The sequence below is a fragment of the Leiobunum rupestre genome, chromosome 3 (assembly GCF_980474605.1).
Source record: "Leiobunum rupestre chromosome 3, qqLeiRupe1.1.hap1, whole genome shotgun sequence".
NCBI lineage: Eukaryota > Metazoa > Arthropoda > Arachnida > Opiliones > Sclerosomatidae > Leiobunum > Leiobunum rupestre.
This window is the reverse complement of record NC_143386.1, coordinates 59,942,494-59,966,394: the sequence shown is the minus strand read 5'-3', so window position 1 is coordinate 59,966,394 and position 23,901 is coordinate 59,942,494. Positions and strand designations below refer to the sequence as shown.

At 35.8% G+C, this 23,901-nt stretch overlaps 3 protein-coding genes across 3 annotated transcripts; 2 read left to right on the top strand and 1 right to left on the bottom strand.

Annotated features, from left to right (window-relative positions):
* The first annotated feature begins 209 nt into the window (after window positions 1-209).
* Window positions 210-3,265, top strand: Fcp1 (RNA polymerase II subunit A C-terminal domain phosphatase Fcp1). Its single transcript, XM_090168868.1, has 5 exons — window positions 210-513; window positions 585-674; window positions 733-820; window positions 886-1,256; window positions 1,325-3,265. Exons 1-5 carry the CDS (start codon window positions 284-286, stop codon window positions 2,985-2,987), a joined length of 2,442 nt encoding a protein of 813 aa, XP_090024994.1. The 5' UTR covers window positions 210-283; the 3' UTR covers window positions 2,988-3,265.
* Window positions 3,266-6,678: 3,413 nt separating this feature from the next.
* Window positions 6,679-9,788, top strand: Cyt-b5 (Cytochrome b5). The gene is made up of 4 exons (XM_090168867.1): window positions 6,679-6,883; window positions 8,269-8,397; window positions 8,473-8,540; window positions 9,689-9,788. Exons 1-4 carry the CDS (start codon window positions 6,758-6,760, stop codon window positions 9,771-9,773), a joined length of 408 nt encoding a protein of 135 aa, XP_090024993.1. The 5' UTR covers window positions 6,679-6,757; the 3' UTR covers window positions 9,774-9,788.
* A 4,583-nt stretch (window positions 9,789-14,371) lies between these two features.
* On the bottom strand, window positions 14,372-23,584 carry LOC149953491 (uncharacterized). The gene is made up of 2 exons (XM_090170251.1): window positions 23,439-23,584; window positions 14,372-15,112 (listed from the first exon to the last, which is right to left on the bottom strand). The coding sequence occupies exon 2, from the start codon at window positions 15,077-15,079 to the stop codon at window positions 14,846-14,848; it is 234 nt and encodes a 77-aa protein (XP_090026377.1). The 5' UTR covers window positions 15,080-15,112; window positions 23,439-23,584; the 3' UTR covers window positions 14,372-14,845.
* Between the last annotated feature and the right edge of the window lie 317 nt (window positions 23,585-23,901).

Sequence of the window (23,901 nt, the reverse complement as noted above, 5' to 3'; positions counted from 1 at the left end):
ATGGTTTTTTTGATGAGCATCGGATGCCTATCGTGACGTCAAATCGGAAACGTGAAAAATCGTACAGTAACAAAATGTTGGCATCGATTACTCAGCGATGTTTTTGATGAGCGTTACTGAACGTACCCCTAGGTGGCCGAAGTCACAGCCAACTTCGATTACGCGTACTTAAAGCACGGTACGCGTGATCGAAGTTGGCCGTGCCGAATTAAGAGAATGATAAATTTTTAACTTTGCAGACGCCGGCCTCGGCCGTAATTTCCGTTACGCTCACGAAAATAGAATGGAGGACAACGGTAGCACTGACTCTGTTATTTTTGATTTACAACATTCATCTAAATTATTAAAATGGAAAGTAAAGTCGGGAAATAGGTTTTCCATCGGAACAATTCTTTTGTTATATGAAATAAAAAGTCAAGATAATACGGTCAAGTCTGTCGAGAAAATGAAATCAAAAGTGGAAGGAACCATCCATAAACTCTTAGTGAAAGAAGGGGAAGACTTACATCCAGGGTAATGTTTTTACTGCATTTTGAACATACAGTAGATTGTAGATATAATAAGTTTCATTCTTTAATTTTCAGAACTCAAATTCTTTTGTTTAAAACTGGTGCTTGCGCTCATCCAGTCGTCATGAAAGATTTGTGTGCTGAATGTGGTGCTGATCTAAGACAGTATGACTATGGATGCTAATCTTTTCTGGCGATTGTTTAAATATATTTCATATTTCAGATTAGATACCAAAAAAACTGCTAACGCTACTACAAATGCTTCGGTCAGCATGATCCATAGTGTACCAGAACTTAGAATAAGTGAAGATGTAATTCTTTCAATATATTTGATAAAAAATTACAAATATGATTTAATTTTATTTTTGTTTTGTAGCAAGCAAAAATACTTGGAAAAGCTGACCAAGAGAGGCTTTTAAAAACTAGGAAATTGGTTCTTCTAGTTGACTTGGATCAGACTCTAATCCACACAACAAACGAAGACGTGCCTCCTGACATGAAAGATATTTTTCATTTTCAATTGTACGGAGTACGATCTCCCTGGTATCATACAAAATTTAGGCCTGGCACTGAGGAATTTTTGGAAAAAATATCGAAATTATATGAACTTCACATCTTCACCTTTGGAGCTAGACCTTACGCTCATCACATAGCTTGCCTGATCGATTATCAAGGAAAATACTTTTCACATCGCATCCTTTCCAGGGATGAATGCTTCAGTCAGTCAACAAAGTGTGGAAACCTAAAGTAGGTTTTTCGCATCATTTTAGAGTCTACATTTGAATTGTCCTGATATAATAAAATAATTATTTCAGAGCTCTTTTCCCTTGCGGTGATTCAATGGTATGCATCATAGATGATCGAGAAGATGTCTGGAATTTTGCTCCCAACATGGTTCCAGTTAAACCGTATCATTACTTCACTGGTACTGGTGACATTAATGCTCCGCTAGGCATTGATCGAAGTGAATATAAATTGAGACCTTCCAAACAAAAAAAATCCACAGTTCCAGACAATATCACAGAAAAACAGAAAAACATGGTTCTCCTAAAAAGAAAGGGTCCTGAAAATAAAACCATGGCTCCAGAAAGTGAAAATAATGAAAAACCTAGTGCCATTGAATCAAAACCTAATCCTTCTGACATGGTTGTTCCGGCTGAAACTAACAACTCTAATCCAATCATTGAAGGTAAACAAATAACACCAGAGCCGGGAGATGGGACATCATCTTCTGATTCTACAAGTAGTGTTGAGAATACTCCTAACGAGAAAATGGATACTAAAACTGAGCCTCCCATGAAGACAGACGAGGAAGGAGAATGTAAACTCAATGGAGAAACACCAAATTTGATTGAGGAGGTCGTGTCTGAATCCTTAACAGATAGTACATCTGAAAGTGGAGAGATAAAAACTGATAATTTGTCACAAGACTCCAACAAAGACTGTGACGATGACTATTTAATGTATTTGGAAGAGATTTTGGCTATGATTCACAAAGCATTCTACGACCTCTATGACCAAATGAAGACGAATAATAAACCGGAGATCCCTGATTTAAAACTTGTCATTCCCTATGTTCGTCGGAAAGTACTTCAAAATTTAAATATTGTGTTTAGCGGAGTTATCCCTACAAATGTGGAACCGGAAAAGAGTAAAGTATGGATTTTAGCCAAGTCGTTAGGTGCAAATGTCACGAAGGACTTGATACCTCATACCACGGAAAAAACCGGAACAACTCATCTCATCGCCGCTAAATTAGGAACCATCAAAGTTATTAAAGCTAAGAAAATGAAAGGAGTTTGGGTAGTAAACCCTGATTGGCTTTGGTGTTGCTCCGAACGCTGGGAAAGGGTTGAAGAACGAATATTTCCATTAACTGAAGAAATATCAAAGAACCCTTTTGCAAGACTTAAACGAAAACATTTATTTGGATTTCAAAATTATGAGGTGCCAAAAAGTGAAACCTCGCGTTTAGTTGATTCACAAAGTACAATCAATATCCCCAGTTCTGAGAATCAACAAGAAAATGATCTAAAATTTTCAAGTAGCTACAGTCCTTTGCTTTCTTTTTCTACCGATGAAATAACTAAAATGGGTCAAGAAGTGGATGACGCTTGCAGTGAAGAATCAGAAAATGAAGCTAATGAAGAAGAATTAGGAAATACGCTGAAAGTTGTTGTTGAATCCGAGTCAACCAGTGGGGAAAGTTTAAGTGGAGGAGAATTCCCAAAAGGGTGGAAAAAGAGGAAAAAAACTGAAGTGGATGAACCAGAAATGGAAGATGTATTGTTAAAGAAAGATGAATTTGGGGGTATTATAGATAGTGAAGATGAAGAAGTGTCTTCAAAATTTGCCAGAACTGAAATACCTTACAATAGTGAAAAGAGTGATAACAGTGACAGTGATGACTTTAATGAGTCAATAGGTTCGATAGATGAAGAGATGGCGGCGGCTGTGGAAAGAGAATTTTTAAATTAAATTTATTTTCATCACAATTTAATTTGAAGGGTAGTTTATTAAAAATGAACTTGGTTTTTGTTTTATAAGGCTTAATTTGTTTCATGAGAAGTACAGAATTGTTTGCTGTAAATGTTTTTTTTAACTAGTCTTCCGTAACATCATTTATTTTTCTGTAAAATTCACAATTTTTTCATCACACACAATTTTTCAAAATTAAGTGTTACCAATAATGTAAATAATGTAACAAGTAAATGAAAGTTACTGAAGAATGTATTCAACGAGAAGTATTTGACTGATTATCAGATGTATCCGTTATTTCAGTAGTTATGGTTTGCAAAACATCAGCTTTGACTAAATGTAGTAGTTCCTCCGAATTCAAGGCAACTTTATCTGGGAAAAGTTTTTGTTCAATGTAAGATAAGCCAATTTCATGTTTATGATTTTCTTGATCGTTTTCGAATTCTATATTTGAGGATTGTTGAGTCAATTGTAGCATAACTGAGTCATTGGCCTCTCTCAGACCATCCAATAAGTTTTGTGGGGTTTTGAGGTTTTTCATTTTTCTTAAACGTTTTTCTAAGCGTGACAGATACTCTTTTGAATCTGGTAAATGATCTAGATTTTCATTTACTTTAGGGTCAAAATTGTCTTCAAATTCTAAATCAGAAATATCATTCTGTTGCGATTCCTGCTGCTGCAAATCACCTGGCCAAGTTGCCATTTTGAAATAAATTACGTGACACCACAGAAAATATGGAAGAGGAATAATAAAATCTCTGGTGTCCAGGAAGCTTTCGAAATTTACTGCTTTTAGCGAGATAAACTTCCGGTTAATAATAATTCAATAGGCTAGGCTAAGGCTTATGTGATAACATTACCAGAAGTGAGTGGTTCTATGGTAATGGGTGGTAAAACAGGTAAATGATGATGGATACAAACCATAGTTTTTCATATATCCATGGACGCTAAGCATCCATGATATATCTATGGGAGAGGAGCGAGTAGGTGACGCACAAGGTCCTTAGAAAAATCTCTTTTAGGCGACTTCCAGCGGGCCAAAGACTATATACGCTGCGCTTAATTTTTTTTTTGAGAGTCTCCCGATATGGTGTCGGCTAGAGCCTTAGACACCAAGCGCTGCGCTTACTAGACAGGCGTCTCCATACAAAAAAACCTGTTAACACTTTCGAAACCCGAGAGAAGCCTTTGACCAGCCGTTAGTGGCACCACTAGTAGCACTGCTGAATCGCGGGAAAAATTTTGACCAGCGTCTGCTATCGTATCCAAGTTGAGCCATGGAACACGCCAGTCTATTTAGCCAAAGATAATTTAAACTCGTACCCTAGATTCGAATACTGAGAGCTTTCCCATTGACGGTTTTCTTGCGAAGCGTTTACCCTTTTCCGGCACGTGACCTCAGAAAAATCAGGCTCCACCGGTTGCTGCACGGCCAACTTCGATCATGCGCTGCCGCGCTATATAGCGTGGCAGCGCATGATCGAATTTGGCCGTGGTTGCGGTAAGGCGCAAACCATGGAGCGAATTTTTTCTGAGTTCCGGCGGGAAGTGGGTAAACGCTATCGGCAACGCGCGAGAGAGTGATTTCGAATCTAGGGTACGAGTTTAAATTATCTTTGATTTAGCGAAGCGTATATATAGTCTTTGCAGCGGGCTGTGGGTAAACCAACCAGGGTGGGAAATAAGGATTTTTTTGAAAGTGGACAGGTGGTCAGTGACCCCCCTGGCCTAGAATTTTTTGGGTTGAAAATAATAAACGGTACCTACAAGACGCACAAACAACAAATGCTTTGAATGACCTTGGGGATGGATCACGGTTTTTAATACGTAGTACGCCTGCGCGGTTTTTCTTCAAACAATATTATTAAGTTTTTGTTTTGGTTTGGAGTGTCACTTCACGAATTCGAATGTCGGCCGGCGTTAGAACATAGGAGTCTTAACTTCCTAAGCAATATACGGACAGACGGTACATTAATAATTAAAAAAAGTATATTCTATGGTTACTTTACTATTAATTACTATGATTAGGCTATTAGCCTAGTATACTAGTCTTTTTATATCCCACTAGTCACACTAGGTTACTAAAGTTCTGAAAATTGTGGTTCATTTAATTAAAGGAATATTTTTCAGCATTGAAAGCTAGTTTATACTAATTTTAAATTTAATTTCATAATTACTCGAATAAGACCAGCTTCTAATCAAGTATATTCGATAACCCCACTCGTTAAAAATATTACTCGAGGTTTTTTTTTAATTACATGACTAGAATAAGAAAATTTTCCCTTAATCAAGTACTCTATTACTCGACTAGACTTGAATACTCGATGAAAAAAAATTCGTACTTGATACCCGACTCGATTGCCTAAAACCACTACTCCCACAGTCCTAGTTTATTCGAATTGGAGTGTACAAACATGCCACAGCCACCTACCAATTGCAAAATATTCAAGCAGAATGACTTAAAAAAATTAAAACACCTTGAATTAATTAATAATAATAATAATAATAATCAGCTAGGCTAATACCCAAGGCACCACCTTAGGCCTAAGTCATCATGCGACTTTTGAAGCCACTAACCACGGACTGTAAATTTTAGAGGACTGGTATTCCCGAGGTATTTTACGCCCCGTTCACCGATCAGGCTGACGGAAGTCGCTCAAGGTCATTAACTAAAGCGCTCGTCTTTCGGTCGACCAGGTTTCCAGATAACATGCGTGGGGGGGGGGGGGACTAGCTCTATGCCTGATACAAATGACCTTGACGGACTCTCTCTCTCTATTTCGAAGTGATTGATGCACGGGGAAACCAAAATTCTACAGGGGAAGGCAACGCTTTACTCGTCCTCTAAATTTACAGTCCGTGCACTAACCAAAGATAATATAACTACGAACCCTAGATTCGAAATCTCAGCGTTTCTCGATAGCCCGTTTTCTCGTGAGGCTTTTACTGAGCTCGCGCCGGAAGTCGGAAAAATCGGGCTCCATAGCAGGGTGAGAAATAAGGAATTTCAATAGTTAACCCAAAATTATATTACTCACCTTTAGTTCTCTTTCGTTTAAAATTTTTTTTTAGAGCTACAGGCATGATCCACTATTGTTTTAAAACAATATAACGAAAAAATATCTGATATCTTGAAAACCGCAAGTCAAAAACCACGCGCAATTTTAACTAAAACTTTTTAACTAGATGTCGGTAGCCCTGCCAGCAGCGGCTCTATGGAGGCAGTTTTTTCCGACTTCCGCCGGGAACTCAGTAAGAGCCTGGATTACGTGCAAGGAGCTTGATTTCCAATCTAGGGTACGTAGTTATATTATCTTTGCACTAACCCACCTCCGATTTAATTAATAAACTGGTCCGGGCAATTTTTAAACTGGTCATTTGCCCACTGCCACCGCCTTATTTCCCACGCTGAAACCAACCAATCATGATGCAAGGAATAGTAAATGGACTGACAAGTTATTCATTTAGATAAATTTATTTTGATTAATAAAAATGAAGGTCATTATTAAATACTAAAAATTGTTTTACAAAAGTAGTATTCTTGAAAGACGTTATTTATGTACTAAAAATAAGAGGAGTATTTTTAGTAACTATAAATAGAATGGATTTACTTGGAAGATCTAAAAAAAAATTCCAAGGTCAAAAATCTCGAAAAAATCTTTAGTCTATGCATTAACGTCCTTCAGATCAAATTGTGGTACGCAGACTTTAGCGCAAATCATCGAAAAAAGCCGAACAGAAGAGAACGCACTATTTGTATTAGCGGCACAATGGCAAACACAGAATCAGAAGTAAAATATTTTAGCTTAGAGGACATTGCGAAACACAATGAGAAGAAATCTGTATGGGTTTTAATACATCACGGAGTTTACGATTTAACGAAGTTTTTGGAAGAAGTAAGTGTGAAATAAGTTTCAACTATCTCGTGCTGTTTTTAGGCCGAGGCTTATTTTTATGCCTTAGCATTTGCGTTTGCCAACTTTGCCTTTTTGTTCATTGCATAGATATATGAAATGCTATTAGATATTTCATATAATAATGGTTCACTGATTAAGCCGTTAAAGTATCCACTATTTCTATTAGCCTTTTAGAGTGTGATGCAATCTTATAAAAGTTCTAGTTGGCTAAAACATTTGCTCGTATGCTCGTATCATAACTGAAGAGGAAATTTTATGATTTTAATCAGCCTTTTTTCTTATACCAATGAAACAAAAGTAAATTTGATGCGATTAGGAATAGGCAGACAACTCTGCTAATGGTAGATACTTGTATATATGCTTTAAAGTAATTGGCCCTCCCACTTAATGAATATATACGTTTTATTACTTCCCAAACCAATGTTTAATTTCAAGGTGAAACAGACAAATGTTTCCTTAAGGAAAAAATACCAGTAACATCTTATCTGTCTTTTTGCGCAACATATAAAGGTGTGAAAAGTTCTTCGCCTTGTTATAGTTTTGTTTAAACTAGGACTTTTACTTCGCTTCATTAAACATAAGTCAGTAAACCCTATCTTTTTCTAAACTCTCCTACTTTGTTAGTGCGCTTCCTTTCAGTCAGTCACATGGAACCACATTTTATTGGATATTACACAGTATAAAATGTAGGGTTCTTTTGTTACTGACATTAGTGATGATAAAATAAGGTTTTCACTAGTTCATACATAATCCAGGGTGACCATTCTTCCTTTATTTTATAATTTTTCCTATATTTCAATGCTTTCCTTTATTTTCCTATCATTTAACCATTTTTCCTATAATTAGATATTATTTTGTATTTCGTGCGGTTTTTACGAATTTCCCGCGTGCCTAGTTCGCTTTTCGTAATACAGATGCCTTTGATAAAATGTAAACTGCTTCTCTAAAGAACTGCACTCAACGGAATTAAGAATATCGTAGTCTGCTTAAATAGAGTTTCTTTTATTTTAACACAAATTTAAATTTTATTTATGCAAATTTTCCTATATGTTACTATATTATCAAAGATAATACTCCTATATGTTCCTGTTTTTTTTTTAAAGAAAATACTCCTATATTCTCCTATAAATCGACTGTTGAATTTCGTATATTCCTATAAATTTTTTGGGGTTTTTCAGTGGTCACCCTGATAATTTACCATAAATGTGCATATTACACAAGGAAAAGTTGATAAGATAACGTTAAGTTGAATCCTATATAATAAGGAAGGCTTAGGCTTAAATTACTCCCATGTTTGAAATCAATCATGTTTTAAGTAATATTAATTTTAACTCCATTATAAACCTTATCATATCTCATTTTAGCATCCAGGAGGGGAGGAAGTTCTATTAGAACAAGCTGGGAAAGATGCAACTGAAGCGTTCGAAGATGTGGGCCATTCCACTGATGCTAGGGAACTTATGATTCAATATAAAATTGGGGAATTGTGTGAGGTTGGTATATCTATTTTTTTATTATCTTTATTTTTAAATTTCTATATTGAAATTGATTTTGTTGGATTGTTTTAGGAAGACCGCAGTAAAGTAAGCAGTGTACAAGAAAAAGGTGAATACGGATCGTCCACATCCAGTGACAGGTAAGTTTTTATTCAATGTATTAGACTATCCTCTAATTGGTGTTGTGTAAGAATGATCACCAGTATATATGGTAAAATTTATGGCTACAATATCTTTTGTATTGTTTAGTATTTATCATTTGCTGTTTCTTTATTTGCTATTCTTTAAACAAAAAAACTTCTGAATGGATTTTTACATGTTTTTCAATGTTATGGTGTTTGGTGCTGTGAAACCTGTACTAAAAAAACACCTAATAATTGTTTGTCATCATCTGCTTGAGTATTATGCTCATTAGTGCTGGGTTTTTCAAAATCACTTATGCGCACTTGTGGGTCACCTGCTGTAACATTGGTGGGCTTTTTCCATTGCTTTAGTTTTTTTTCATTTCATGGGATATTTTTGAAAGCTGAGCTACTAGAACCTATTATTCTTAGTTTTCTTACAATATAAACAGATGTTGCACAACCTGTACTAGGTCCTCTATTGCTTTGAAAATATGGGTATTCTGTTGGGGTTTTTTTTTCTTCTAACCTTTTTAACCTGGAATGGTTGTTTAACAATGTTTATCCTCTGCTGATATTATGTAGTTTTTTAATTTGTCTGATATGAGCCTTGTTCCATACACTAGATGAGAGCTTAGCTTTCTACTTTGTGGGATGTTAAATAATATTTTTTTGTAAAACACATTTAATCTAGTTTAAAATAGTATTTTTTTCTGGAGCTTACATATTTTCACAATTAACTAAATTATGTAGATGTCAGGTTTATAGAAAAATACAGTATTGGCACGTCTAATTAAACCATTTAAGTTATATGGTTTTTTTATCATGTACATTTAATCCCAAGGTGCCTTTAAACAATTTTTTTTAACTAAAATCAACAATAGTAATTTGGAAAAAGGTTCTGAAATTAGTTTTTTTAGGGAATTGTTTTTCAATATGTGCTTTGATCGTTAATTTTGTTTATTGATACCATTATCCATTTACTAAGTATTTGCTTAGCTAAGCATGCTTAACAATATTGTTTGGTGGAAGTGGGAATAAATGAAAGTACCAAAAGTTTAAAACTGTCGCGACTTGGTTTGAATTAGGTGTACCCTTCAGTAAAAAACTTTGTAAGTTTAAAAAGTGGTCCATATCAGCAACATATCTTCATTGCTTCTTGATAGTTCTTGGAAAAGCTGGTTGATTCCGTTGGGCATGGCCGTCATCGCTTCCGTTCTTTACCGACTCTATATAAGTTCTCAGTCGTAAAGGTTCGTAGGGAAACTAGAAAAAATTCAACATTTAACTGGATCAATTCTACACTGGGACCACTGGCCGCTATAGTGATTTTTATGAAAAACAAAACTAAATCCGTGGTTAATTTAATCTCAAAAATTGGTGTCACAGAAGCTCCTAACAAATTTAATTACTTTTTATTTAAAGTTTCTTTGTTATTAAGAATAATTTCGATATTTTCCGGCTAAACTTCTTCCGTAATAAAACCCAGAATTGTATTGAAACAATTGAGCGCTACTGTATTTCTTCTCAACATTGTCATAGACTCTTATCACCTTTTTTTTTAAGACTTAGCCTAATACATTTTTGCTAGTTAACAAATATATAACGAAAGCGTAATGATCAAATCTGCGCGTTAAGGGAAAGGTATTTAAATTGTATTGCTTTATATACCCATTATTATGGTGTAGGATAGTTTTTGTACTCTTGAATATTATAGGATAAAGGTAAATAATGAAAAAATCTCGCTCTGATGGTTGTGATAAAAATTAAAGAAAGATTTAATTCTTTCATTTCCCCCCACCCCCCTCCCCTGGCCACTTCTTATTTTAGGCGCAATAGCGATTTAGTGGTAGTCTAGATAAATTACTAAATTTAATTCCTAATACCATATGAAAGGTAGAAGGATCAGAATACTTTTTGATAATTTTTTATAGTTCTGCGGAGAATTGCAAGGTAAAACTATACTAGGTTGGAAATTTAGAAAAGGCAAACTTCTTTTGAGAAATGGTTTTCAAATATCATTATCAACTCTAGTTACTCGAAATGAAATAACACTAGCAGCTACACTGACAAACAGAAACTTCAATCAGTCAAATTTGAAATAATGAGTATTAAGACCTTGCCCAAGTTGTACTAGAATTTTCCCCTTTCTAAGTTTGCAACTGGAAGTGTTATACCCTTTAAGACTAAAATATTTAATTTGGTATTTGGTAGAAATGCAACTATTTGTAACACATTGATAATTAATTAATTTTAACTAATGCTGTAATATAATGAAAATACAGATATCTACACCAATTTTGTTAAGCATACGTAGAAGTAAAAATTTTTGTTCACATATATATTTAAACTTGTTACAAACCATGCATACTTTTTGAGATAACTTAGGAACCTTGGAGATAATTGTGCAATAATTTGGATTTATCAGAAAATAGAAAAGATATCGGTCATGAGATATTTTGAGAAGAATAGCGTTAATTTCTATCACACAGACTAAAAGGCAGCTTCACGCCTAAATTGACACATCCTCAAAATTATATAAGTTAATCATTATGGTAGATTAATGGCTTTTGTGACATCCATATTTGGTACACAATTGATGTTGAATATAGTTAAATTAACAGACATCGTTCTCCTAACCCAGTGTAGGTTTATAAATAAAATTATATATTATAGTTCTCCGAACGTTTTAAGTCCTTCCTTACCTGTTAAAAACTTGCACAACGTAAAACACCAGTAGGTCAACTCCTAAAGACTTGCTAGTTTTGCGCAGTTTTTCATTATTAATCAGATAAGATAATACCTTATATCTAACGCATTACTATACGACCAAGTTTAGGGGTTAATTTAAAATTGCGTGAAAGCAAGGTTTTTGAACTACCTTACTTTGACTTAACTATAAGGTAATACCCAATTCTGGTTTAGAATATTAATTACATTTTATATATACATACGTTTTTGAACAATTATAGTTTTTTTTGGTGGGTTATTGAATATTTTTTCATAACGAATAGGTAGTTGTAACCTGTTTCCTACGTGTATTGTTAACTGAGCAGGTGTATCGTTACTTCTGAATGAAAATACATATATATAATTGCTGCCTTTGACAATTTGTGAAAATATCTCGTAGGATATCGTGGTAGGCTTAGGTTACCCTAAACTGCAAAATACTTTAACTTAACCATGGCACATGGCCAGACCGTGGTTTGGACAACCATTGTGGTATTAATTCGAAAAACGCATAATTTTACAAAACTATTATTAAGAGTTTAATTTTTTACCCCTATTCTATAAATATATATTATATACAATAGACATTCTATATAATATGTAGTAAAAGTCTTAACTCCGCTGAAATGTAAATTTTATAAAACTTTCTACTCCGTTACACCCCTCAATTATACTTTTCATAGGAAATATTAAAAATAGTGCTTTAATTTGAATCAAATTTTATATGTATAATAAAAAATGTGCCTACCAGTATGAGAAATGTTTGGGAAGATAATCTTATAAAGGGTGAAATGTGCGAAGTTTATTATTTTTGGTAATTTTCAAGCAAATTGAATGGAAAAAAAAAGTTGTATAAAATGAGAAATTTATTGTGTTAGTTCGCAATGAAGCTTTAATATGGCTACACCCTGCAATTACCTATAGATATATTGTAATGTAAAAAAAACCAAAGTGTATATTAAATGAAACCCTTGATATATCAATTAATGTAGTTGCGCTTTATTATTGCACATGTACATAATAATATAGTATTATAGGTCATAGTTTTTTTAATAAAATGACGAGTCATTTTCTATAGATACAATATTATTGACTTTCTTACAAGGCTTGATCCAGATAATGAGGCCACCGTTGTAAGACTTGTATAATTAAATTACAATTCGCTACCTGAGAGCAAAAGTGAAGTAAGTCTAAAAAGCAACTTTTTGTTTTATATCTAGACAAAAAAAATTATTTATACTATAAGTTAAATAATATATTAAGTGTGACACAAAAAAACCACCTAAGACTGAATATTAATAATAGTTTGTCGCCGATATTCGCCATTGAGTTGGGAATATTAATCTAGATAGGTAGCGGCTAAAGCAGATGCTATTAGTTTTTCCTCATCAATATTCGTAAAATAATTTGACTTTATAAATAATGATACTTGCAATTTAATATAATTTTTGCATCGTTTGCTTATATTTTGATAAGATTAATATGAAGAAAAATTTCTTATTGCTTTTTAGTTTGGCTGTAGCAGACGCTAGATCATAGGTGCTACCAGGGTTGGACATAAGGCACTAGTCACGGCATTTCACTACTAAAATAAATGCTCTGACTACTGAATTTAATCGAAATCTGGGGGCTTACTAGTCAAATTGACCAGTAAAAAATTTACCTAAATATTCATAAATAATGGCGGATATGGCGTATCATAAATTCATCATTCATCAATCCCATTTTATTTAAAAAAAATAACATCATGTAACTCAAGTGATCTTAAACTCCTATTTTAATTCTGACGGGTAAAGCAAAATGTTGGCTGTCCTTCTGGTTTTTATACCACCAATTTTACCCCCACTAGTCAGTGACTATTAAAATAAATTAGGGTATGAGGCTCACTGTTCAGGCTGACTACTAAAAGAAATATCCTTATGTCCAACCCTGGAGAAGCTAGCGCCGTTATGCCTCCTAGACTCGTTTCGGTCGCGAATTGCGTAATCGGAAGTTTTTTTATCATGAAATTCGTCACTTCCAGTGACTCTTCTCCATTGGCTTCACTAGTTAAGGTTTGGTATGGTGTAAGTGTAGTATGCTTATGATAAAAGTATGAAGTTACAATATTAACTTATGATTAAAGTATAAAGTTTCAATTTTAACTTATGATTAAAGTATAAAGTTAATAAGATGTTTAAAGCAATAATAAGTTAGCGTAATGTTAAAACTCAACGATTTTAAATTTATTTAAAAAAAAGTCACGTATCTCGACTTATTTGACTGTTGCTTACTGGTAGCTCATTGCATATTGGTCTGATATATAGTTTTGGTTGGCCTATAATTATGTCATTAATAGATAAGTAACATCGTATTTTTTATGTAAATTTTCTGATCGAACCTTTTTTCGACACCGATACTCTTGCTTAGCTCCAACTTAGACTTTCAAATAAACTGAGTGGTATATTATCCTCCTTGGCAGTAGTGTGTTTCGTCATGATCATCATTGGGGATCTCTGTGCTGAACTAAACCTTGATTGCTCAATATCTATGAAATCAGTCCGGTGATAATTTAGCTAATTGTAGGGATGCGCCGATATTAACAAAGTAGTGTATAAAAGACGGTTCAGCGCACTGTCATACCATTTTATTTTCATTTTTCATTAAAGTTTGCAAGAGCATATCAGAATGTTTCTTTGCATTTTACGTGATACATATTTTTTTAATCAGCTAGGCTAATATGCTCTAATATTAATCTACGTTCGGCGTATCCCCATCAATATGTTGAAGTACATTTTCCTCTTTCTGTAATACCCAAGGCACCACCTTAGGCCCAAGTAATCTAACGACTTATAATGTCTTTAAAAAGGTGGCCGGGTTACAAAGCGTAGGAGGGTGGTGGCAAGCCCTTCATGCCACGCGAGCCAACAGCTCCCTACACTAACTATTACCGTTAACCTCTACAAATCAAATATCGTTGTTTTTACATATTTTCTATCACAAATCGAATATCGTTGTTTTTTATTTATTTGAAAAATAGGTCGATATATAGGTGCATACCTACTACCTAGCTAATTGTCATACTTATTATTGCGTTACTTATAGTAGTAGTTTCTTATTAACAGACAAAATTCAATAACATTATGAAAATTGTTTATTTGTCGTAAATTGTTTTAGAGATCTAGATAATAGGTTGATTAAATACGCGATATTAACAATTGTAAGTACCAAGTTTCTTCATATATCATAAAATGTCATATTTAACAGTATTTTTAAAAACAAGTCCGGTATACATTTAGAATCTGATTCGATTATATAGTTGAGTTTCTCATTTCGCGTAATATAATATCATTTTTTATATGTCACCGGTTCATTTTGCATGGGTCTTCTTAAGATAAGCCATGATATTAGCGCTAATTGCTAAGAAAAGGCCATTGAGCCATCGTAATCTATCGTAGGGGTATATTTAGGATTAAAAGTTGATAATAAGGGCCGGCGGATGATCAAATTAGAGTTTGTCGGCTCAATGCGCCAAAAAGGGGCTGTCCAGGATCCGGAAGACCGGGATCCGGAGCTGGCACTTGCTGTCATGGCTAGACACCGACGCGCTCTTCTTAGATGCTCTTGTAGTCGCGTCGATGGACCATATTGTCGGAGCAAGTGTGTGGGAAGTTGACTCCCTTGAGGAGGATTTCCGTGAGCGCGTGGAGTCCCGGGATGCAAGCCTCGAAGATGGAGAAGAGGATGTACCATGGGACGCAGAAGCCGGCGACGAAGAACGAAACGAACAGGAGGACGAGGAACCAGAAGATCGCCCAGAGGAAACTGCCGCCTTGTCCTGATCCCATCGGAAGGATGGAAGGGCCAAAGGGCTAGGGTTGCTGAAAACAAATCACATATTTCAAAATCACGCTTTAACCTCCATCTGCTGCTAAAAAGTTTATCCAGATAAGATAAGAGATGTTTCTATAAAATGAAATGAATGAAAAGTAAAAAATTTAAAATGTTGCCTCTTATGTCACAGCCTCTTTTTTTTTCTTTTTTTTTAAATAGAGCTAATACCCAAGGCACCACCTTCGACCACATAAGCAATGTTGCTTGTGTGTGATCAAGTAACAGGTGGCAGGGTTACAATGCGTAGGAGGGTGGTGGCAAGCCCTTCATGCCACGCGAGCCAACCGTCATCTCCCTACACTTACTATTACCGTTAACCTCAGCAAGTTTTTATGGGAAGGGAAAACCAAAGAGCTCGGGGGAAAACCCCTTAAACCCGTGGGGAGAGAACTTGCAAACTCTACTCAGAAGGAGTGGTTCCGGATTTTCCCCCAGTGCCACTAGCTGGGATCAAACCCGGCTCCTATTGCTGCGAGGCGAAAGTGCTAACCACTCCGCCACCCCACCTCATTTTTACTTTTACAAGTCTACGAGCGCGCGCTACTGTTAGAGCATGGACTAAACAAAACGTTTTGTTTAGTCCATGGTTAGAGCATAGACAAATAAAAGATTATCCAGGACAGCAATCCCGTGCCTTACCCCGTACTAATATTGTCGTCCCCGCAATGTAACCCTCCACTTGGGGGTGAGGAAGGGTATGAACCGGAATTGGGTACAATATCCGGCTGGTTTTTCCGGTCGGTATTCGTCGGTTTAAAAATTATCTAAAAAGTCTGTGACATAAGTTGTACCCAAAGTGACGTAATTCTACGCTTTCACCATTATTTCAAAAGGTGGCGCTAGTAGTCGAGGGTTACGTTGAGGAGACGCGTTTTGAAAAGGATAGCAGTCCAGTAGAATCTTTTATTTGTCTATGGTTAGAGCCTAGCGCCGCCGATACAACGCTGCCGTCGCCGAAATTTTTACCGCCTCTGCCGAGTCATTTACTTTTCGGCGCGCCGCCGCCGATAAATTTTGTTCCCGCCGCCGGAATTTTTTGCGTTTTCCTACGCAACTTTTTTTCCTTTCAAAAACATTTTAAATTTTCTAAAGAGGGGAGACATTTTTTCCCTTTCACGCCACCGAGGATTTTCGGGGTGTTTTTCGCCAAACGCCGTCGCCGACCGAAATTAAATCGGCGCTATGCTCTAGCTACAGTCCCTAGGAATATATGTTTTTCTAGCGCGCGTGCGAGGAATATACTAATAAAGCAGTGTTTTGTGACGTAAGAGCAACATTTTCTTTTTTTTAATTTTTATTTATTTTATTATATAGAAACATCTATTATCTTCCCCGCAAACGTAACCCACGCGAAAACAAAAAAAATCATTTGAAAAAATAAATTTTACACCCCCCGGCCCAAAACTTTGCCGCCTCTCAACTAGAAATGGACCGCCATAGGGCCTAGTGTGCCTAATGGGAAATCCTGTACTGCATTAACCAATCCAGCAGCAGACTACAACTACAATAGACGCTTCAATAAAACATCTTCAAGGAAATCGCCAAGTAATATTTACGAGAACCAGGACCTGAAAGTTACGGTTTATATAGTGCTTGTTGAAGTTATGGAAACTTTTCACTTGTACGGTATGCAACAAGTGTTTCCTTTTAACCATGTAGCCTTTTCTGACTTTTTAAACCATAGCAAAATCACGGCGTTCTGTTTACAGGTGAAAAGTTTCCATTATTTCAACAACCAGTAATTGGAAGTTTCTGGCTCTCAGATATATTACTTCTTTGCGATTTCCTTGAAGATGTTTTATTAAGGCGCCTATTCAAATCAATCCCACGTTTTTCTTTCCTATTTGCATGGATTGCCTCCATTAAGCGGATACTTTTTGCTGGTTCTGGGATTTCGGAGTAGGGGGAAGGGGGCACACCAAAATCCTGGCTACGCCACTGGAGTAGGGTAAGAACTTAGAAGAGTAGTTCGATTCGAGGGTATAATAGTTTTCACAATAGGCCTTTCCATAAAATAAGCTTCGCTTGCTGAACTTGTTTTTATGTAGTTCATTCGTCACGAAATACGTAGAAGTGCAGTTCAGTTTATACTTAATTGCAATCTCGCAAGCTCAAAATTTGTGTTAGCGTCGAGTTCGGGACTACTTATTTTCTTTCAATTTTGTCCATTAGATAGTAGCGGCAATGAGAGTAGCGGAGGTTTCTCTAACTACGCTGTACAGCCAAAGGTAGCGGAGACAGGATTTTCAGCCCCCTGGAGTGACTGATTTCTAACTCTTTGGGGCATATAGTTCATTCCTTCCCACATATACTTTTACTCTAAGGTTCGACTTTCGCAATAAAGATTGAAGTGAGATTGGAATGGCTCATAGCACGCGTCGCGATAGACTCCAGCGCCATCTCATTTAATAAAAGAACTAAAAGCTACCTATGTGGGGAAATTCAGCTGGCGAGAGTGCTTTTAAAACAGGTTTCCTGGTCGAATTTACCCTTATGTCCAGGGCTTTTCGTAGTAAAACGTCATGGACGCAGCAGAAACATCAAAACAAGAAGGCCAATGTTATTTTATAGAAAAGCCTATTGAATAGTTTAATTTTGCACCTTTCGTTCCAGGACAAGAAGTATCCACCGATTACCGAACAGGTAGGAAAAAGTGAAACCACGTATTAAATACACCGAAAATTTAACAATAGTTTATATTATCAAGAATGTATTTATTTATACTCAGAGAGAATGAATATGTCGAGATTATTTTTAGCGTTTCTCTAATTCCACCCGTTGGGGCCCCGGTATGCTCCCCCGCTTTAATAAAATCAAATAATACTGCAATCTCATTGGTTCTTAAAAATTACGTTTTTCGACGCGATTAACGCTGCAGCGAGGACGCAAAAAATAAGACCGCCTCCTTTCCCCCCCCCCCCTTAGCGCGACGGGGTTAGGGCCTCAACGTGTCCGTCGATAGTCTCGACATATTCATTCTCCCTGAGTATAAATAAATACATTCTTGATATTATATTGGTAAAGACAAAGATTCTATATTTTTATAAAAATATAGAATCCTTAGTATAGAATAGTTCTTTTTATAAAATAACCTTGGCCATCTTGTTGAAATGTTGCCTCCCCGCTTCAGCTGTGGATCCGTTTTCTCTCCCACTAAAGAGTTTATGAATTAATTCTTAGGCATTGGCTGAACTATTCCAGGGCAACATTTCAACAAGTTGGGCAAGCGTAAAGACATTTTATAAAATCAACAATTGCAGGGGCCCCAGAGGTCCTATAATTCCTAGAAAATCCAATATTTAAAAAAATGTCCTATAACATCCTATATTTTTAGCTAAATCCCCAAAATGTCCTATAAAGTACTATAATTTTGATATTTTGCCCATTTCAAATCCCGTCATTGTAGTCTATACTTTTGTTATTGTTAACATGGTTAGCTACTAGTATAAAATATCACTAGTGTGATAAAATGGTGAAATGGTTTCTATTTCATAATCAGCTAGGCTAATACCAGAAGAAAATAGGGGAAGTACGTATCTGTAGCTTTGAGCCATAGAAGTCGTCGTGTGACCCACGAAAATGCCTTTTTACGCATAATAAACCAAACTGAAAAGGTAGTTCCACTTTTGTTTTGATTCAACTCGGCTATAAACGACGAAAGCAAATACACCTTAGCTCAATTAGCAGAGAATGAGAAGGACATTATGTTACAATTGTTCTATTTAAGAAAAATTGATTTTTTAAACGATGTATTCATCCTCGATTTCCCGCCAAACCGTTTTGGCGCGAAAATTCGTGAAAAGTGACGCCTTTCCAAAGCTGACTAGAAGCGTACTTCCCCCTATTTTCTTCTGCTAATACCCAAGGCACCACCTTAGGCCTAAGTTATAATCAAAGTTTTATTTCACTAAATATAGGCAGATAATTAGTCTGGGCCCCCTTTTCACGCGCTGCATTTACTCTTATCCCTGGAACTAGGCTGTGCCTGAATTTCCCTGATTCAGCGTAGAAGTCTGAGCTCTAAGGTTAAATTACTAAATTAAAGCTCTTAACAATCGTCGACTAAATATGCGATAATTAGGCAACATTGCGATTTAAGGCTGCGTCTGTAAACTGCCAGCTAGGAGCAACAAACACAACACTTTACACAAGGAGAACGCAACCCGTCAAAAGTCGTGGATTTTCTTGTGTACATTTTTCATTGGCTAGACGCTTTAGCGCCTGCTGCCGTCGAAAGGGGAAAATTCGGAAATTGTCTTGCCCCCGCCCGTAAAACGTTCAGCGTAAAGGCTCGTGACGCTCGTCCAATGAAATTCGTACACAACCCTTCGATAGTGTGTTTAAAGGCTAGCTGCGTTCTCCTTGTGTTTGTTGCTCCTAGCTCCCAGTCAGAAATTTTGGTAATTTTAAAACAATCTTCTACCTAGGAATTTCTCCGATATACATTACGATTGATATTATAGATTTATGCCTTCGAATACAGTAATTACGGTCACTGGAGGGCCCCTTCCAAGGATGGGCCCCTAGGATAGGCACTTAAATTGTATTATTAATAATTTATTGAATAAAGATTAATTTAAACTATAGTTAACGTTATCGCTGCAGTAAATTTACTATTTATCAATTTGTCAAGAAAAACCGGCATAAAACCCTAAAATCAATAAAAATCCGAATAAAAAAAAATTAAAAAAAAAAGAACCCTGCACTCCAAAATTTAAAATTTGTCGTTATCTTAAACCGACTCCCTTGGATTCCAATGCTTGGCATGTCAACGTCAATAAATTGCGAATGACAGATTAATAATATGACGCCTATAATAACCTTTGATCGTTTTATCAAATAGGCGATAAACACATCGTCACCTCCTACCATCTATTGTTTTCGTCCAAATCCTTTGTCTGACTTAGTTCTCGATGTGATATTGGGGTACACATAATACCAAAAGTAAATAGACAACCCGAAAGTCTCTAGTTTGAACCTGAACCTGAGCCTGAGCCTGGGCCGTGTAATCTGATCAATTTTTACCCTATCCACGATGTGTAAACTGGCCCCAAAAAAAACTAACAGAGAGCTTACGCCAAATCCCTCCTGAGTCGCTAGTATCGTCTGACACTACTTTCCCAAATTTCAAAGTTTGAGGAGTCTTCTGATTGGTGGGGGCTTGTATCTCTGAATACATGGTAAAGGGAGTACAAGGTTCAAATTAGAGACTTGCTGTTTATATCTATTTTTGGTAATACGCGTTGTCTACACACGTTTTTGCCTAGTATTTAATCTTCTTTAGATTCTTCAGCGTGGTTAAAAATATACGCGATTTTATGTAACAGGGTTGCCACACGTCAGGGAAATGTCAGGGAATTTAAAAATGGGCCTAAAAAATCAGGGAAATGTCATGGAATTTTAAGAATTGGTAAAAATTCAGGGAATTCAATTTTATCTTGGCACGTTTTGAAGGTAATTTAACTCTAGATCTATGACAAATTCCACGATTATCATTTATTTCCTTGAATGTTTGGCTAATTTTTTCAACATTGCAATAACCTTTTTACTGAAATATAAGTCCATCAAATTTATTAACTTCTGATAAAAGTAAAATATAAAAGAAATATTTTGGCCTTAAAAAGTCAGGGAAAATCTCTTAAAATGGTCAGGGAATTTGAATCTGAAAATTTTGTGGCAACCCTGTGTAACCAAGAATATATCAGGGTGACCACCGTTCCTATATTTCCTATTTTTTCCCTATAATTTAACGTTTTTCCTTTTCTCTCCTATAATTTCATTAAATTTCCTATAATAACCTATATTTGAACTCTAAAGGCTGAAGAAATTTCGGTCTGAGGGGAATTGGCAGTAACTTCAAAAATCGTCCCTAAAGATAATAAATACATTCTAGATCTAACTCTTACTATAAGTAAAAAAAATAAAATTGCTACTTAAAACTTAATAAATTTTAACCCAACTCTATCTCCTCTTTTTGAAATAAACTAAAAAAGACTTTGATTGCTAGAAAGGTATCCATACCTCTACTTGGAATACTTATCGCGGCAGATTTTCTTCTCGATGTGGCTGACGGTTTTTTTGACGTCACTATGTTAATTTAACAAACAACAACGTGAGAGGGGAGCGTGCGCAGAGGGGATTTTTCTGTCGTAGGCGGGGCCAAAGCCGTTAGAGTGATCTTACCATACGCGATACGACAGTATAAGCATTCCAAGTAGAGGTATAATAATAATAATAATAATCAGCTAGGCTAACACCCAAGGCACCACCTTAGTCCTAAGTCATCGAGCGACTTTTAAAGCCTTTAATTCCGGTGGCCGGGTTATATTGCGTAGGAGGGTGGTGGCAAGCCCTGCATGCCACGCGTTCGAGCCAACAGCTCCCTACACTAACTATTACCGTTTAACCTCAACAAATTTTTTTTTTATTCCTGTGCTAGAGATAATAGACATTCACTTAGAATACATCTCACTGGAAGCCCAGACGTCCTACCAAATCCTACATTTTATACCCATCGTATCCTGTATTTAGTAAATGCCCTATAAAGACCTACAATATTAACTTTGTATGTTTCCGAAATTTTTATTTAGCGACATAATTTGCGACCGAAAAATATCAAAATATATCGAAATGTTGTGTATATGCAGAGGCTATTACCACGGAGAAAACGTCAGGAGTGGAAGATTTAACAATTTTTACGCGTCACCGTGATTCCAGACTGAGATTGGGGGCTGACAAAAAAAGGGGGTGAACAACCGATCTTTTGGCGCGTGGAGGACGCCAGCTGCGGGAAGTAGTGGCTTTGACGCATCACGAGCGGCCCCCTTTTGGTTATCCTACTGGCATGTTGATGCGAAACGTCTCATTAAATATTCTCCATGATATTACCAGCAGCGCCACCTATATTTGTTTCGATCGCTAATAATCGCCGTATCCATACACAGGTAGTTTTAGTTATACAACATAATTTTTTGTACTTCTTAAAGCTATAAATATCTCGGAGTACCGCAGAGCGGTAAATTAAAGACGCTAAAAAGGTCTACTAGTCCACTAGTGGTTTGCGGTGTTCAGATTTTTATGTAGGTCATGGAAAATATTAAAAAAAAAACTATTTAACTATTCTAAACCATTCGCCACTTCGTATTTCTTTCTTATAAATGGCATCACGAGTTTTGTGGTGACTAAAATCCTGAGAGTCCTTGGAAGAGATAAATTATCTCCGAAAGAAATATCGGAAAGGAAAAAAAGTTGGAAACTCAATCGGATTTTTTTGTTTGATGCTTAAACTCGTCGCCAGATATCCCCTACTGTTTATAAACTTTCATAACATTATTTGCGTAAATTAAATTCCACTTAAATCAGTCAGTTTAAATCGTTTAAACGCTCTTTATTTAAATATATCGTGCCTGATTTAGTGGTTTTTAAAGGAAAGTTTATCAGGTAAAAACATAAATCTATAATATTGTTTCATAATTATGAAAATATTCTACTGAAAACTATTCACAAAGTGACGTTATCAGCAGGAAGAAAATTGCCTTCTAGCGAAGCAATGTCAAAGCTTACAACAGCGAGCAGACGCAAAATTGTTACGAAGCCTGTGTCGTGAATAGAGCTCAGTAAGAATTTTGAATGTGAAAAATATAATTGGCTTATGATAAAGAAATATACTTCTACACTCGGTACTAGGAAGAAGTACAATATCAAATATCAACGGACTGATTGTACCCAGACTATTTAACGTTCCGTTTTTCACGGGTTAATGTTAATTTTAAATTTACAGGGCTCCCACCAGGTCCTTAAAATGCCTAAAAGCCCCTACTTTTTTTCGAGGTCCCTAAACCACCATAAAATCGGGATTTGGTCACTAAATGACCCTATTTCTAGTACATTTGGTGAAAAGTACTATCGGTCTAAAATATTTCGTAGAAAAGCTAAAAAAAACCCGATTTAATGTGATATAATTATTACAAAAAATTTATAGTCATTTTTGGGATTGATAAAAGTGTTTTTAGAAATTAAAACTAAGTACTTAGTAATTATAATTATTATAAGTACTTAATTTTTGTGATAAAACATTTTTTAAATTAAAACTAAGTCAGTTTTAAAAATTTGCTGCTTTTAAAAATTTAAATAAAGATCTTATTTTTGTTTATTAAAATGGTCTGTATTTGGTTCCTACTTTAAAATATTTGGTTCCTATTTCACCCTATTTCTAGCCAGAAAAATCCCCTATTTCCCTATTTTTTTTTTGAGATTTTGGTGGGAGCCCTGAATTTAAGTTAAACCCGGATTAATATTTGAATTGAAACTTACGTATCAGGTGCTAACCCAGTTCTGTGAACTGGCGGAGTCCTTTTTCTCCGGTTAATCCTAGACGCCACAGCAGAATGGTTGACCATAGAATGAACGGTCGAGTTTGTAGTATAACTTCGGCTCTCCAACAAAGTTCAAAGTAGTAACTGTCAGAGCGGAAAAAAATAAAACAAAAGTAAATCCCAATAGAGTTCCTACAACTAGGATTTACCGTTGCGTCTCATACCGTGTCAAAATATTCAATATTCTGGTCGGACCCGTTTTTCAGTATTTAATACTCCCTGGGCTTTGTAAGGGGGGTAAGAACTGTGGGGATATCAAATACTCTTACTTGAACTGATAATTTTATCCGCACTTCACCCTCCCCCATCCGTATTTCGGTTTTAACATTATCAGATTTATATATTTTTTATTATACAAGCTTTAGTAACTCGTGATAATGCGTAAACGCGAACGTCTACGT